Below are 14669 nucleotides of genomic sequence, written 5' to 3' on the forward strand. Positions count from 1 at the left end.
AAAAATCAGAAGACTGAATCGAACAATACGCCCGCATCCTCCTATTGATTGATATAAATTTGTACATAAGAACCCTAAATTACAAAGTTCTTTTAATTACCACATGCACGATTCATTAACTAGCTTCTGGGGATTTCCACAGCTTATATGATTTATTAAATATATTTTTTTATGTTTGTCAAAATCAGCTATATAATTTGTAACTACAATCTTTAGGTCACGTATATAAATTGAAGGAGTTTTTTAGTTGATATCGGCAGCAATATAAAAAAATATTATAATATTTTATAATATGTTTGTATTTGAAATAAAAAATACAAATATAAAATTAATAAATTAGTAATAATATAGTTTACAAATATTATTATTATATATTTTATCTAAGAACCAAGTCATGATAACTCCTATACAGAGCAAGGTAGACGGGATATGCGTCATTCAAATCGTTGAAGAAACGGATATTCGGAGAATAAATTTTATTTTTTATATTCGATAAAAGTTTTAAGGTATCTATATTATCTTGAAATGGCCGTTTAACTTTCAAAATGTTCGGGATATTTAAAAAAATGGGTTTAAGTACAAATTATAGTAAGCTCTGATCATTTCTAAATATATGAAATTTGTTTTCACCTGGTTACCAAAAAAATATTACTTTATCTTGAATACAATCCGATTTTCATTTTATTCACGCAGAGACGAGCATTTATTAATTAACATTCGCTCTTAATAAACCTGGGACGAATAAACTAATTAGTTGTGAAGGATTATTTTCCAAAAGGGCATGTTACTCATGTTTGTTAATTCAGAATAATTAAATTAATTTACAAAGAAAGAAAAAATTTGTGTGAATTGATCGAGGTTTTGTTAAACCTACAGGCCCAAAAACGCTGTCTCCAAATGTTCTTGGTCTAATCGTTAACCGTTTCAGCAGGTAAGTACACCAGTATTCATCTACTTTATTACCGCAGTTCGTTTATGATTTCACACACATGCATACCTATATTTTGTGTTTTTTATGTTTCAATACTGCATGTAATGTTGTTCAAGATATCCAGAGAGGTTAAAGAGCTGTGATTGCGTCTCAGTATGCATATTAAGCAGGTAAGTATACTCATAATGTGTTGATTTATAATAACGGTTTTTCTATGGTGTGTGGCTGTGGCCTGTGAGCACATGTTAAGCACTAAAATTTATAAGTTTGGTTGATTTTGATTGGTTACTGCTTCTTAATAATGGTGGATCCTCTGCAAATACAACAATCACACCAATCAAAATGAGCCAAACATGTAGAATTTAGTGTTTAGCATGTGCACATAGGCACACACCAGACAAACCCTTATAATAATGGCTGAGCCGCCACGCCTCGCGGTACTACTTAGGGACTAATGCTTGTGGGATTGTGGTTGTAGGTTATTATTGAGGGGTTTAAGAGCTACAGAGAACAAGTTGCTACTGAACCATTCAGTTCTAAAGTTAATTGCGTAGGTAATCATTTTTGCGCACTGTTGTATTTTGTTTGTTATTTTTAAAAAGCGTAATTAATAATATTTGCTCGGATTATAAGCTTGCGCGACTGGTGATTTATAGAGAAGAATTGAATCTTAAAAATCATTTGCTACCTTGGTACCTTTGGTTTGTAAAGTGACAACAGTTATTATATCATCTTGCTTTTGATTACCCATTGCCAGTGGTTTTGTATATGCAGTTGGTGCTAACGGATCGGGGAAGTCTAACCTTTTCCATGGTATGATATTAATATACAACCTATATCTTGTTCATCTCCTTGCAAGTATTTTGAGCAGAACATTTGAATTTCACATGCTTTTTATGTTTGTTCCCCCTTGTACAGCAATTCGTTTTGTCATTAGCGATCTCTTCCACAACCTGCGCAGTGATGAAAGGCATGCATTTCTGCATGTATGTTCAACATAAGAAACTCTCTATCTGTGTGATCATTTTTTTGATATCATATTATGTATCACATTCTGCACCTCTGGGAATTTAGTTATAGGGAAATTCCTGATAGTTCCATTGTAATTTTGACTTTTCTAATTGGTACCATTTCCCCATAGTATTGGCTTCTCCAAATGGTACTAGTGGTATCACTGAGAATCCTTTAACTGCATATTAACATTAGGGAAAGAATAGTGATTAAAAGTCGGTAAGAGAAAAGATATTGAAGATGAAATCATTGAAGATGAATGAACTAAATTGCTTGTTGATTCACGAAAAGAATATCATACTAAATTTAACTTGAACTTTATTTTAAAATATAAGATTATAGTTAAGGCGCATCTTATTTTGACAAATTGTAAGGATATAAAACTAGCAAGTCAAAAATTTAGGTGTGCTGTAAATCGAAAATACGAGATGGTACCACCGAGAAAAGTCAATACCACGATGGTACCATTCAGAATATCCCTTAGTTATATGATACTGTTGTACATTTCATATTGTTCAGGAAGGTGCGGGTCACCAAGTGCTATCTGCTTTTGTGGAGATTGTGTTTGATAACTCTGACAACCGCATTCCGGTACTCACTTCCTGTACTTCTTTAGTGATATGATTTAATCGCTTCCTGTAAGATGTTTCTCTACAAGGTTTCTATGTTGGTAAGCTAAGGCTAGTTGGCGAGGGCCGGGCGAGTGACTAGTTGTTGACTAGCCGTTCGCTAGTCGAAATGTCAGCATTATTGTTAAATAATAAATTTATATTCACAGAATAAGGTTATTGATTTTTTTAATTTTGTACATTCAATTATGTCTATAAAAAGGGTGCATTTCTGAGGAGTTCTAGATTTGCATTTGAAATGTAAAAGTTAAAACTTAAAACTGCATCTTCTCTATCGATTTAAATGCTTTGGTGATCTGTATAGTTCGGAATAACAGTCTGTTTTTGCAGATAATTGTTAAATCTAAGGTTTTTTTGTGACGATATGTCTCTTCAGTTAGCTTCAACTGTTCTTATTCTTTTACTCTTTTCCTAAAAGAAAAACAAACCAAAATTGTACATCTTTTAATGCTTATTCTTAGGTTCTGGTTTAGGAAGTGGGCTTGGTGAACTCAAGTGTCAGCATTGCCAAAGAAGATATATATAGAGAAGATGTATATTTGTTGAAAGGAGGAAAAGTAAATACTGTAGTTAGTGTTTCTGAAGATGTTTTGCAGTCCAACACAATTGTAATTAGTGTACTACTGGTACACTATATGTCTAATGTATAATTGACATCAAATGATTAGCCTCGGATATACTGATTTGAAAGGATGAAGTGTATTTGAGAATTATGTTATGACTTGGCATCGTAAACATGGACAATTTGTAGTCATTTAACTATTGAAAATGTAGGCAGAAGACAGTTTTTATTGCTAGAGCTGTACTTAACAGCTTTATTGTAATATCTTCTCTTGATGCTGTATCTATTTAACGAACTGGACAGCCTTGTCTCGTGACATGTCTTTTACATTACTTGTTCCACATATCAGTCTGTTTTCTTTACAGATTGAAAAGGAGGAAGTACGGCTACGGAGGACGATTGGCCTAAAGAAGGATGAGTACTTCTTGGATGGGAAGCATATCACGTGAGTGACTAATAATATATTTCAAGTTATTAAAATTGACGGGTCTCTTTATGTTCTTCTATCTTGAGCAACTACATTATATGTAATTTAAATTCTGCAGGAAAACAGAAGTTATGAATTTACTCGAAAGTGCTGGTTTCTCTCGCTCGAACCCTTACTATGTTGTGCAGCAGGGGAAAGTAAGAAGCATGCTGTTGTTTTTGTACTTCATCTATATCTGATTTATGCAGTTACCCTGTTTTCATTGGATTTATAACTATAAGTTTTTCAAAAGATTGCATCACTGACACTGATGAAAGATTCAGAACGGCTGGATCTACTAAAAGAAATTGGGGGTACTCGAGTTTATGAAGAAAGGCATGAAGAGAGTCTGAAAATCATGCAAGAAACTGGCAAGTGATTTTCGTTCTGTTAGTAGGTATTTGCGTGGAGTGTATGGTTTCTTGCTGAGTTTTTTTTTTAAAAAAAATATTTATTATCAGGTAGTAAGAGGAACCAAAATGTTCAAGTTGTTCAGTACTTGGATGAGAGATTAAAAGAGCTGGATGATGAAAAGGCGGAGCTTAAGAAATATAATGAGCTTGACAAGCAAAGGAAATCCTTGGAGTACACAATATATGACATTGAGCTCCACGACGCAAAACAGAAACAAGCAGAGGTTTGCCTTTGAAGCTTATTCCAGCAACATGAGAACAATTTTCTACCTATTAATGATTTGAGATTCCTCCGGCTATTTTAATCCTTTCCCGAAAACCTTGTGGTCCTTTAATTTTGCATGTGCCATTTTCCTCTATAACTTCCCTCATAGAGATATATTTTTTGTAGAACTCGGTTCCTTTTTCATATCTTTGACTTTGTCAGATTTTACTAGGTGTAGTGCCATATTCTTTCATTTGGTAAAACTTCAAAGGTGCATGGTTGCTTTTGGCTAAACCTAAATAATCAAATCTCTTTCCACTAGGACTTTCCTTTATCATTACTTTCAAGATATACTGATTGCTGCAAGTACTATGTTCAACTATTGCAGATAGAAGATGCTCGAAAAAAGGTTTCTGAAGCTTCAGCGAAGGTGTATAACAATGTGCTTGATGCCCATGAAAAGTTCAAGGAGTTGGATAAAGCATATAAAGATTTTACTAAAGAAATTCAAAAACTAAACAAGGAGAAAGAATCTGTTGAGAAACAGCGGATTGAAGCTTTAAGAAAGCAAGCCCAACTTCATCTTGATGACAAAGATCTTCAAGAACAAATCATCACAAATATTAAAGCAAAGGTGTCCTTTTTGTTAGTTTTGAGGTATGAAGGTCCCTCATATGGAATGTGCTAATTTAGCAATTTCATGGTGTAGGAAGACGTGACAAAGCAACTTGAAATTCTACAGAAAGATATTCAAAAGTCGACAGAGGAGCTTAGTAGAATCAAGCCTTTGTACAACAATCAAGTCATGGAGGAGGAGGGTATTACAAGAGAGTATGTTTTATGGTTTTAATGGTGCAGTGATTTTTTCGCTAACTTCTTATGTGGTGATATTTGTTAAGTTGTCACTTGGGCACAAAATAATGTTATAGATTGTCAAACTTTAAAAAATAGTCATCTGCATGACACCCTTGGCAAAGTAAGTTTTTGAAGTTTATCTTATTTTGAGATTTTTTCCTGAATGATGTCAGCTGAAACTTTCCTAGTCATGGTGATGCATACTACTAGTAAGTGGAGTCAGAACCGAGTAAAAGTCGATAATAGTTTTGCCTATCCTCTTTGCTAAAAGCACTTCATAAGCTTACAAATTAGTTCGTTGGTGAAAGTTCTAAAAAATGATAGAAAAACATTTTCCTACCAACAATAGGATGTGTGTTGCAGCCAATGTCAGATGCTCCATTTTCAGCATAACATTGTTTATTTTTTCTGACCTTACATGATGTCTATTTCCACCATGGAACATGAAGTGTGATTTTGTACATCTAAAAAGCAATTTTATATTTATCTGAGAAGATATACAAATTTTAAAATTGTAGATAATTGATGCCAAATTATTTAATAAAACATCATTTTCTGGTAGAGTAATGGAGCGTGAAAAGAGGCTGAGCAATCTTTATCAGAAACAAGGACGTGCAACACAGTTTGCCAATAAAGCTGCCCGTGATAACTGGCTCCAAAAGGAAATTGATGAATATAAACGGCCACTATCTACCTACGCAGAACAGGTAAATTTATATTGACAATATATCCCATTGGATTGGGTGGGGGTGTTACAATGTGTTACAACTTACAAGATACGAAAAATTATGTCTGAGCTTTGTAAAAGTCCAAGTATATACAGATCTTGCATAATATTATTGGCGGTTTTGCTTCTATCCGAAGTACAACACAGAAAATTAGAAGAATTTGTATTCATATGCAGAGAGATCAGAGGGCTTTATATGTTGAATACATCTATACGGGTAGATGGTTAAAAAGTCAAACACTATAAATGGACTAATATCTATTTGCAGACAAGGAATTAAGTGCACTTCCCTCTGAGTGTTTAAATGGTGAAATCAGTTTTTTAACATTAATATGTATCAGGTTTCATCATGGTCTGCCCATCAGGGTCTTTAGTAAGCCAAGCTTCTTTTGTCAGTTATCTGTCAATTATACTTTCACCTTCTTCTCCCATTTTTTTGGCTGTGTACAGGATTATTCTCTCCTAAAGCACCTGTTCTGAATTTTTGCTTCTTCAGGAGAAAATACTTATAGGTGAAATTGACAAGCTTGAAACTGATCTGGAAGAGAAGGATGCCTACATTAATAGTTGCCAAAATGATGCAGCGGCCTTAGAATTAATTATAAGTCAATGCCACGAAGGAATTAATCAGTATAAGGCACAAAGAGATAAGCTGCATAATGAGAGGAAGTAGGATTCTCTTGACCAAAAATATTTTTAGCATCACATGAAATTCAATTTGAATAATGCAGTATGATGAAGTGCATAAATTCATTCAGGTCATTGTGGAAAAGAGAAAATGAGCTTTCTGCTGAAATCGAAATGCTAAAAGCAGAAGTTGTGAAGACTGAAAAGAGCCTAGATCATGCTACTCCTGGTGTGAGTAGCAACCTTTACTGCTTAAGACTGAAACTTGTGAACATAGTATTGCCTTTGGCTCGATTTTAGTGTGGAAAATTATATTTGAGCAATTTAAACCTTTCCTTCTCTGTTTTTCAATTTTTTTGGACATCAGTCCGACATTCGTTTTCCTGGTTATGTGTCCTCTGGATATTTAAATATGAATTAAATTTGTTAGAGGAATATTTTGTTTTCAGGAGATTAGAAGAGGGTTAAATTCTGCTCGACGTATATGCAGAGAATATGGAATTGAAGGAGTATTTGGTCCACTAATAGAGCTGCTGGATTGTGATGAAAAGCTTTTCACTGCTGTTGAAGTTACTGGTGGAAATAGGTAAAGCCAAAAGTTTTTTACAGGCCTAATGTTTTAAATCCCTCTCTCCTAAAAAACGTTAGTTGGTTCTTCAGCCAAATTTACTTGGTATCCTGCTTTATACTATGCTTGTGCAATGGTAAGTAACCTATTTCCTTCATTTCTGCAGCTTATTCCATGTGGTGGTTGAGAATGATGAAATATCTACCCAAATAATTAAACATCTTAATTCACTAAAAGGTGGACGAGTTACTTTTATACCACTGAACAGAGTAAAGGCACCTCAGGTTGTTTATCCACAGAGCGCGGATGTGATACCACTTCTGAAAAAACTGAATTTCTTGCCCAAGTTTAAACCTGCATTTTCTCAGGTAAGATAGGACAGTGGTTTTATTTAGTTGGCATTTTGCTAATCCTGCCAGTTCTCTATTGTAAATTAATTTTATTTTATTTTTTGTTAAATTTCTCTATTATAAAAATTTCCTTATCAGATGGAGCTACCCATTACCATTTTTTTTTGGTTGCTAAGTACCCCTTACCCATTAGCATTTGATTTTCGGTCCATTGTATTTACTACTTTTCTGCTATTGATAGCAGTGGGCAGTCATAGATTTTATAAAGAAGCTTTATTATAGATAAAGGAGCAGGATGCTTTGCTCATTTCCTCTGCTGTGTATAACAATATATCACACTACCAGTAGTAATTTTCTTAATCAGCAGCGCCAGTTGTATTTGTAAATCGTACAGTTACAAAAATAGAAGAATCCTTTGCATGAATTCTATTGTGTGCTTTTGATTCTAAATATCACTATTTTCTTGTGATTTTGACTTTTGCATCATGGCCTGTCTTCTACTGGTATTGCTATTTTTGGACTTTTCGAACTTAGTCTTTTCTGATACCATTCTCCTATTTATATCATATACTAATGGTTTTTGTGAACATTTAGGTCTTTGCTAGAACCGTGATCTGTCGAGATTTGGATGTGGCAACAAAGGTTGCACGAACTGATGGCCTGGACTGTATAACTTTAGAAGGTTTTCTGTTTTCTTAAGAAATTTCTATTTCTTGCATGAGGTGTATGGTTCCTCGCTTGTTCACCATGTTTCCGTTAATAGGGGATCAAGTGAGCAAGAAAGGTGGGATGATAGGAGGATTTTACGATTTTAGACACTCAAAAATGAAGTTCATGAATGTTATTAGACAGGGTACACAGTCTATCAGTGAGAGAGTACATGAAATGGAGGGATTTAAAATGAAGCTCCAAGATATCCTTAAACTATTTGCAAATACTCTTCATTACAAATTTTGAATGTATGTTGATGGTATATTTTTTCATTGCATAAATGACTTTTTTACTATAATGTTTGTCAAGTGCGATGTAGATCTCCTAGGCAGATGATTATAATGTTCCGAGTCTGTTCCAATTTTTTCTGGTTGTTGTACAGTTGTACATATTTCTCATGTTCATTTCCTTAATAAATTGCACGAGCTTATGGTGGAGGCCAGAGGCATTTATATTCTTGAAGCTTTCTGCCATGCCCTATATATTAGTTTTCTTAAGATTAATGTTGATAATAAGCTTTTTTGAGTAGTATGCTACATCTTTTTTCTGATTATTAGAAAAAATACTGAAACATTTTCTTCAATGTTCTAGACAAATGACTACATTGTTTTTATGCTCCTTGTCCCAAAGATTTGTTGCACACTTAAGTTTTTCTTGTTTCCTGTGTATACTTTCTGTATGTTAATGCACATATCTTACTATTAAGCCACACTGTTAGATCGTAAATAGGAAACCCATTGACCACTGAATCTTGTTGGAAATTTGTTTTGTACTTTAGAACTTAACATGCTTATGAAATCCTTTAGAACTTGTTTTCTCTTAAGAATTCACACAAATAGATCAGGAAATCAATAAACTTGTATCCGAGCAGCAAAAGAATGACGCCAAGCTAGCTCATGATAAATCTGAACTGGAAAATATTAATCAAGACATATCAAATGCTAATAAGCAGAAGTATTCCAGTTCTAAAGTGCTTGAGAAAAAGGTATTTAGAATAATCATGTTAATCTTCATATCCTGTAGTTAGCTATTCTGATTGCTAGGATGTGTTTGCAGCGTGCGGTACTTGCAGGTGCATTGAATCAAATCGATCAGCTTAGAGCAAGAATTGCTGAGAAAAAAGATGAGATGGGTACAGAACTTGTTGATCACTTGATGCTAGAGGAGAAAGACTCTTTGTCACGATTAAATTCTGAACTAACCCTTCTAAAAGAGAGGCTCATCTCATGCAGGACAAATCGTATAGAGGTTAGATAAGGAATTCTACTTATATTATTCATCAGTATATTGCTACATAAGATTCAGTATCCACAATTTAGGTTGAAACAAGAAAATCGGAGCTCGAGACCAATCTGTCAACAAATTTAGTTAGGCGGAAGCAAGAACTTGAGTCGATAAAGTTGTCTGCAGAGCCTGAATTGTTACACGGTGAAGCTGAATTTAAGAGGCAAGAACTGAGGGTTGCCAACATACTGGTCGACGACTTAACACAACAGCTTAAAAGTAATGAGCTTCTAATGCTCCCCTTATTTGCAGTTTGTGCAGCAAGTTACTAACCCTGCCCCCGAGTTTTTTTAGGAGAGAAAGTAAGTGAATGCAAGTGAAAGCAAATGAACTTTCACTTTCATCCCACTTTTGGAGTGAAACTATGTTATAATTGCATCCATTGTCACTTGCTTTCGTCCTTTTAAAAAACTTGGGAGCACAAACAGGAGTGAAAGTTATATATCTTTACTTCCTCTTCACTTGCTTTCCTCCCTGTTTATAACTCGGGAGCAGTGCGTAAAGCTCTATATTAATCCAAATTTATCTCCCAGGAGCATCTGAGTGCATAGAAGAAAGCACAAAGAAACTCAAAAAGATAAATGATGAAAAAACCAAGCTAGAGGTTACATTCTTTTAAGTTGAAACATTTTTAAATTTGGTTTAGGTGTTATGGTTGATTCTTATATATATATGACAAATGCAGATTTTGGAAAATGACTATCAGAGGACCCTTCAGGATGAAGCAAAGGAACTGGAACATCTGTTAAGTAAAAGGAATGTGTTTATTGCCAAACAACAAAAGTACTCGAAGAAAATCAGTGAACTAGGACCTCTATCTTCAGATGCATTTGACACGTACTGCTTCTCTTCCCAGTTTGATTATATAACTTTTTATAGTTGAATTATATCTATTATTTTTACCTAACTTTTTGTGAGATAACTAAATTCTCTTTTGACCCGGTAGCAATCTGACTTTATTTCATACTTTGTTCAATATTAATCTATTTGTGCAGGTTTATAAACAGTAAAATACTACCCATTCACTGACCCTGTCTTATAGTCTTTTACAATTAATTTTATCTTAAATAATTATTTTTATATATCTATTTATTTGTTATTTTCTGTATACTAACATGGGTAATATAGAATTAAACATATCACTACTATAGAATTAGTGTATTTATAATGGTGTAGTATATAGTACCATTTTAAAAAAATTATTTAGAATAATATTTTATACAAAATAATAGTCTTCAAGAACCAGAGTCCAGGATGCTTTTTTCACATTGAATAATCACCGCATACTAGCTACAGTCATTGCAAACCCAAAGATGGAAAAGGACTAAAAATTGAAGAACTGATGATAGAGGCAACTATATTATATGCTAGTTATTCAGCTTCCTCTAAACATTGCAGAGCCGTAAAAAATAAAAGTAGCATGACCAAAAGCTATTATGATATGATGTCGGTATTTCCATGTTCCAGACTGTTTACTCCTCCATAGTAATCAATAGTATAAATCAACCTAGGTGATAGATACATTTCTACAAAGAACTACCATAACATGAAGTCAAAGTATGCCGACCATCTATGTTTGGTGGTATAAGCATCTGTAATCATGTGATTAACTTATATATCTATCATCATTGCATGATTTGTTTATATCTTAAATATTATTTAGTTAATAAATTATAAACAAGTTCCTATTCCTACTGGTAGCACGTATTTTATTATGTAATTTGCAGCACTTGTGTTGCACAATTTAAGCTACTGACTAATTTTATAATTTTATTGATACTAAATTCAGGAAGGAAAGGAAAAGCATTAAAGATATATATAAAATGCTTTACAAGTGTAACGAGCAGCTCCAGCAGTTCAGTCATGTCAACAAAAAAGCACTTGATCAATATCAAAACTTTACAGATCAACGAGAAGAGCTACGGAAAAGACAGGAAGAATTGAATGCTGGTGATGAGGTGCTTACTCCCACATTATAAAGATAGTTTACTTTACACATGCATATGGTATATATTAGCATAATGGTATACCAATAAGTTCGGTTTTACAGAAAATTAAGGAACTGATATCAGTGCTGGATCAGAGGAGGGATGAATCAATTGAACGTACATTTAAAGGTGTGGCCAAGCATTTCCGTGAAGTGTTTTCTGAACTTGTCCAAAATGGCCATGGTCATTTGGTTATGATAAAGAAAAAGGTAGGTTTCCTGTATACATAAATCTATTTACCGTAAGCAATAGGCTGAGGAGTTGCAGAACATCTATTATTTTTCATTGGTAGTCTTTCTATCTGTGTATAGTTTACATTTTCTTGTACTACTTTGTACGACATAAAGCAGGTGATGCGCTTAAACTGTCAATCTGGTATGAAATCTGTATAAGAATACTAAACTCTCTATTTCACAGAAGAGTCCTATTGTCAACTTTGTGGGACTTATTTTTGTTCCACATGTACCCAGCAGCCAGGTTTTATTGTGAATAAGATTTCCCAGACATTGAGATTAAAGATCTGAGACCTAAAGGGATTAAATCTTCTCATGCTACCTTCAGCTGACAGTGGGGTTTTGTTATGTAGAAAGCATGATAAGTTGCAATAGATCAAAATGCTTCATGAGTCACGACCTTTACCTGTGGGAACCACACTGGTGAACAATATTAATTAGACAATATTTTCATGTGATACGTTCATGTGAAAGTATAAGGTTTTTCTTATCTTGGATATTTTCATTTCTGATACATGAGTCAACACAAGTGTCAATCTCTTCATTTATAAGGTATGGATCAATTGATATTTGTTTATCCAATATAACTCGACAGTCAAGATAGTCATCAATCTGTATCTAGGGTATTAGTTTATTGGTAATTGTCTCCATACTTTTGTTTATCCAATAGAAGATCAAAATATAAAGAAAGATATTATTATCTCTGAATGGTTTAATAATGTAATAAAATATTGTCGTCTGTGATGTACATTGTATTTTGTCCAATTAGATAAGTTATTCACCCCCGAACACTTTCTATTTGTGTTTCATTCATGTCTGCAACTTTTTTTTTACCCTATTTATAGGATGCTGATCAACTTGATGATGATCCTGACGAAGGAGAGCATCATCCAAGCGACGTGGAAGGGAGGGTTGAGAAATACATTGGTGTGAAAGTAAGGGTAAGTTAAACTTACAGTATCGTGACAAGAGTAGTATGCCTGGAATTGTTTTACATAGTAAAGTTTATTTTGCTCATTCCTAATACTAAATATCCTTATTTAGTGATTCATATTTTTTTGTTTTATCTTAACTTTGGATCTATTGAAGCAGGTCTCTTTCACCGGGCAAGGGGAGACACAGTCTATGAAGCAGCTCTCTGGTGGTCAGAAAACTGTGGTTGCACTAACTCTGATCTTTGCCATACAGCGATGCGATGCTGCTCCATTTTATTTATTCGATGAGATAGATTCAGCATTGGATCCCCAGTACAGAACTGCTGTTGGAAGTATCCTTTCTCTTATGTTTGAAATGCATATCACATATGACATACAAATTATTTCTACAACTATACTGCACCAAGTGTCTTAATACTTTTTTTTCCTGTCTTTGCATTTACATATGATATATGCATATGCATTACACGTGGTAGTAGTACTATGTTTTCTTATTTGTGCGGCATTTTGTGCTTGTACCTATTTCAAATGAAACAACGCCACTGTGTATTCAGATAGGCAATGCATGTAGTATAATTCACTATATACTGCTCCGTCGTTCCACCAAACAGGTCCTGATTGACATCAACTAACCTTTCTACCTTACATTTTTGTGTTTACTGTAATAGATATTCCATGAGTCATAATAAAGTTTCGAATTGAGCTGGGAACAGGGACAGTCAATTTGTACTATTTCTCAAGGTATATGAATTGTGTCTACAATGTCATACTGTCAGTGGAACTTGTTCTATGGAGTCTAGAACTTACATGTATCTGTGTGAGCATCACGTGCATCTGCATTAGATAAGAAAATGTTATTTATATGCTAGCATTGCATTAATATTGCCAAATCGTGTGCTCCTGTTACCCATCTGCTGTTATCCTAAACATTCTGTTTGGTAGATATAGTTCATCGTTTGACGGACAAGCTAAACACACAATTTATAATTACTACCTTCCGGAAAGAACTTGTGAAAGTAGCTGACAAGATATACGGGGTGACACATAAAAATATGGCCAGCTGCATAAATGTTGTATCCCGGAAAGAAGCATTAGACTTTATTGAGCATGATCAGTCTCGGAAAGTTGACTGAGGTTACGATCTTCTGAATTTTCAAGCTTTTATCAGTCTGGCCTTGACTCCTACTTATGAGCTATCTTTTAAATACCCCAGGCAGAAGAAACTGTTGGATCCTGATTGTGGAAATAGGGTTACTGATTGAAGAATCGCGCTTGATCTCAACCCAATATAACCTGAAAACCAGAATATATGGATGCACATAGCCATCTCTTACATATAAATATAAATTTACAATAAGCTTCTGGTTATATGTAACTTCATCTTTCTGTGTAGTGGGGATTAACAAAGAATATGGATGATTATTGATATACTAATGGTTATCATGAGAAGCCTGCTTTAGTTATTTTAGCTCTATGGTGTTACAATTTCTCTTTCCAGCTAGAACAAACCTGTGGTTGTATTATTGCTATTATTTTATGTTTCATCATATTATGGTAGTATTGGAAGTAACAATCCAAGAGAATCCGGTTTGGCATATTGCAGTAGTTTACTCATAAATGTTATTTCTTCTAGTGACATTGATTTGCGACATAGTGTTGGGTGCGTGTGCAGTGACGGAATCAGAAGGGGCTAACCTAGACTACAATCACGATTGAGTTTCAAAAATATATATATTTTTTAAAATATCTAAGACAGTGTATTTTTTCTAGCGATATACTGACTCGCAACGGTGCAGTGCAGTGACGGAACGAGAAGGGGCTAAATTAGGCTGCGGGCTAAATTAGGCTGCAATCACGACTAAGACCATAAACATATAAGACAACTTATTCAGTGACAAACCAGAAGGGACTAACCTAGGCTGCAATCACAACTGAGTTCTTGAAGTTAATTTTTGTTTTAAAGTCTCGTTTCCAGCTAAAAGACAGTGAAAGCCCTGTGCAGCAGGTCCGATCTCAGAACAAAGATTATGACATTAAAAGTTAAATAAAAGATGATCTGCATGTAATATTTTTTTCATTTCACAAAACTTCTGATCAAAACACAAAGAGCCAACCAACTATATTTTGATCTATGACCTGTGTTTGCTATGGTAGCAAAGAGCCAACTATATTCA

At 34.2% G+C, this 14669-nt stretch overlaps 1 protein-coding gene across 1 annotated transcript; it reads left to right on the top strand.

Moving 5' to 3' along the window:
- Nucleotides 1-764: 764 nt before the first annotated feature.
- Nucleotides 765-14018, top strand: LOC108207516 (structural maintenance of chromosomes protein 3-like). Its single transcript, XM_064087431.1, has 28 exons — nt 765-1101; nt 1410-1485; nt 1706-1744; nt 1850-1917; nt 2462-2533; nt 3499-3578; nt 3679-3757; nt 3853-3974; nt 4065-4236; nt 4606-4851; nt 4927-5048; nt 5635-5779; nt 6296-6468; nt 6558-6657; nt 6876-7012; nt 7161-7362; nt 7939-8026; nt 8108-8257; nt 8889-9040; nt 9112-9303; nt 9375-9558; nt 9873-9943; nt 10025-10176; nt 11129-11297; nt 11390-11536; nt 12406-12501; nt 12653-12827; nt 13438-14018. Exons 1-28 carry the CDS (start codon nt 1087-1089, stop codon nt 13626-13628), a joined length of 3615 nt encoding a protein of 1204 aa, XP_063943501.1. The 5' UTR covers nt 765-1086; the 3' UTR covers nt 13629-14018.
- The last annotated feature ends 651 nt before the right edge of the window (nt 14019-14669 follow it).

This window comes from Daucus carota, chromosome 2 (assembly GCF_001625215.2).
Source record: "Daucus carota subsp. sativus chromosome 2, DH1 v3.0, whole genome shotgun sequence".
Taxonomy (NCBI): domain Eukaryota; kingdom Viridiplantae; phylum Streptophyta; class Magnoliopsida; order Apiales; family Apiaceae; genus Daucus; species Daucus carota.

What these genes read in the sequence shown, in the direction of transcription:
- LOC108207516 (XM_064087431.1), top strand. An exon ending in ATCATGCAAGAAACTGGCAA is followed by an intron (nt 3,975 to 4,064) that starts GTGATTTTCGTT and finishes ATTATCAGGTAG; the next exon opens with TAAGAGGAACCAAAATGTTC. An exon ending in CAAAACAGAAACAAGCAGAG is followed by an intron (nt 4,237 to 4,605) that starts GTTTGCCTTTGA and finishes CAACTATTGCAG; the next exon opens with ATAGAAGATGCTCGAAAAAA.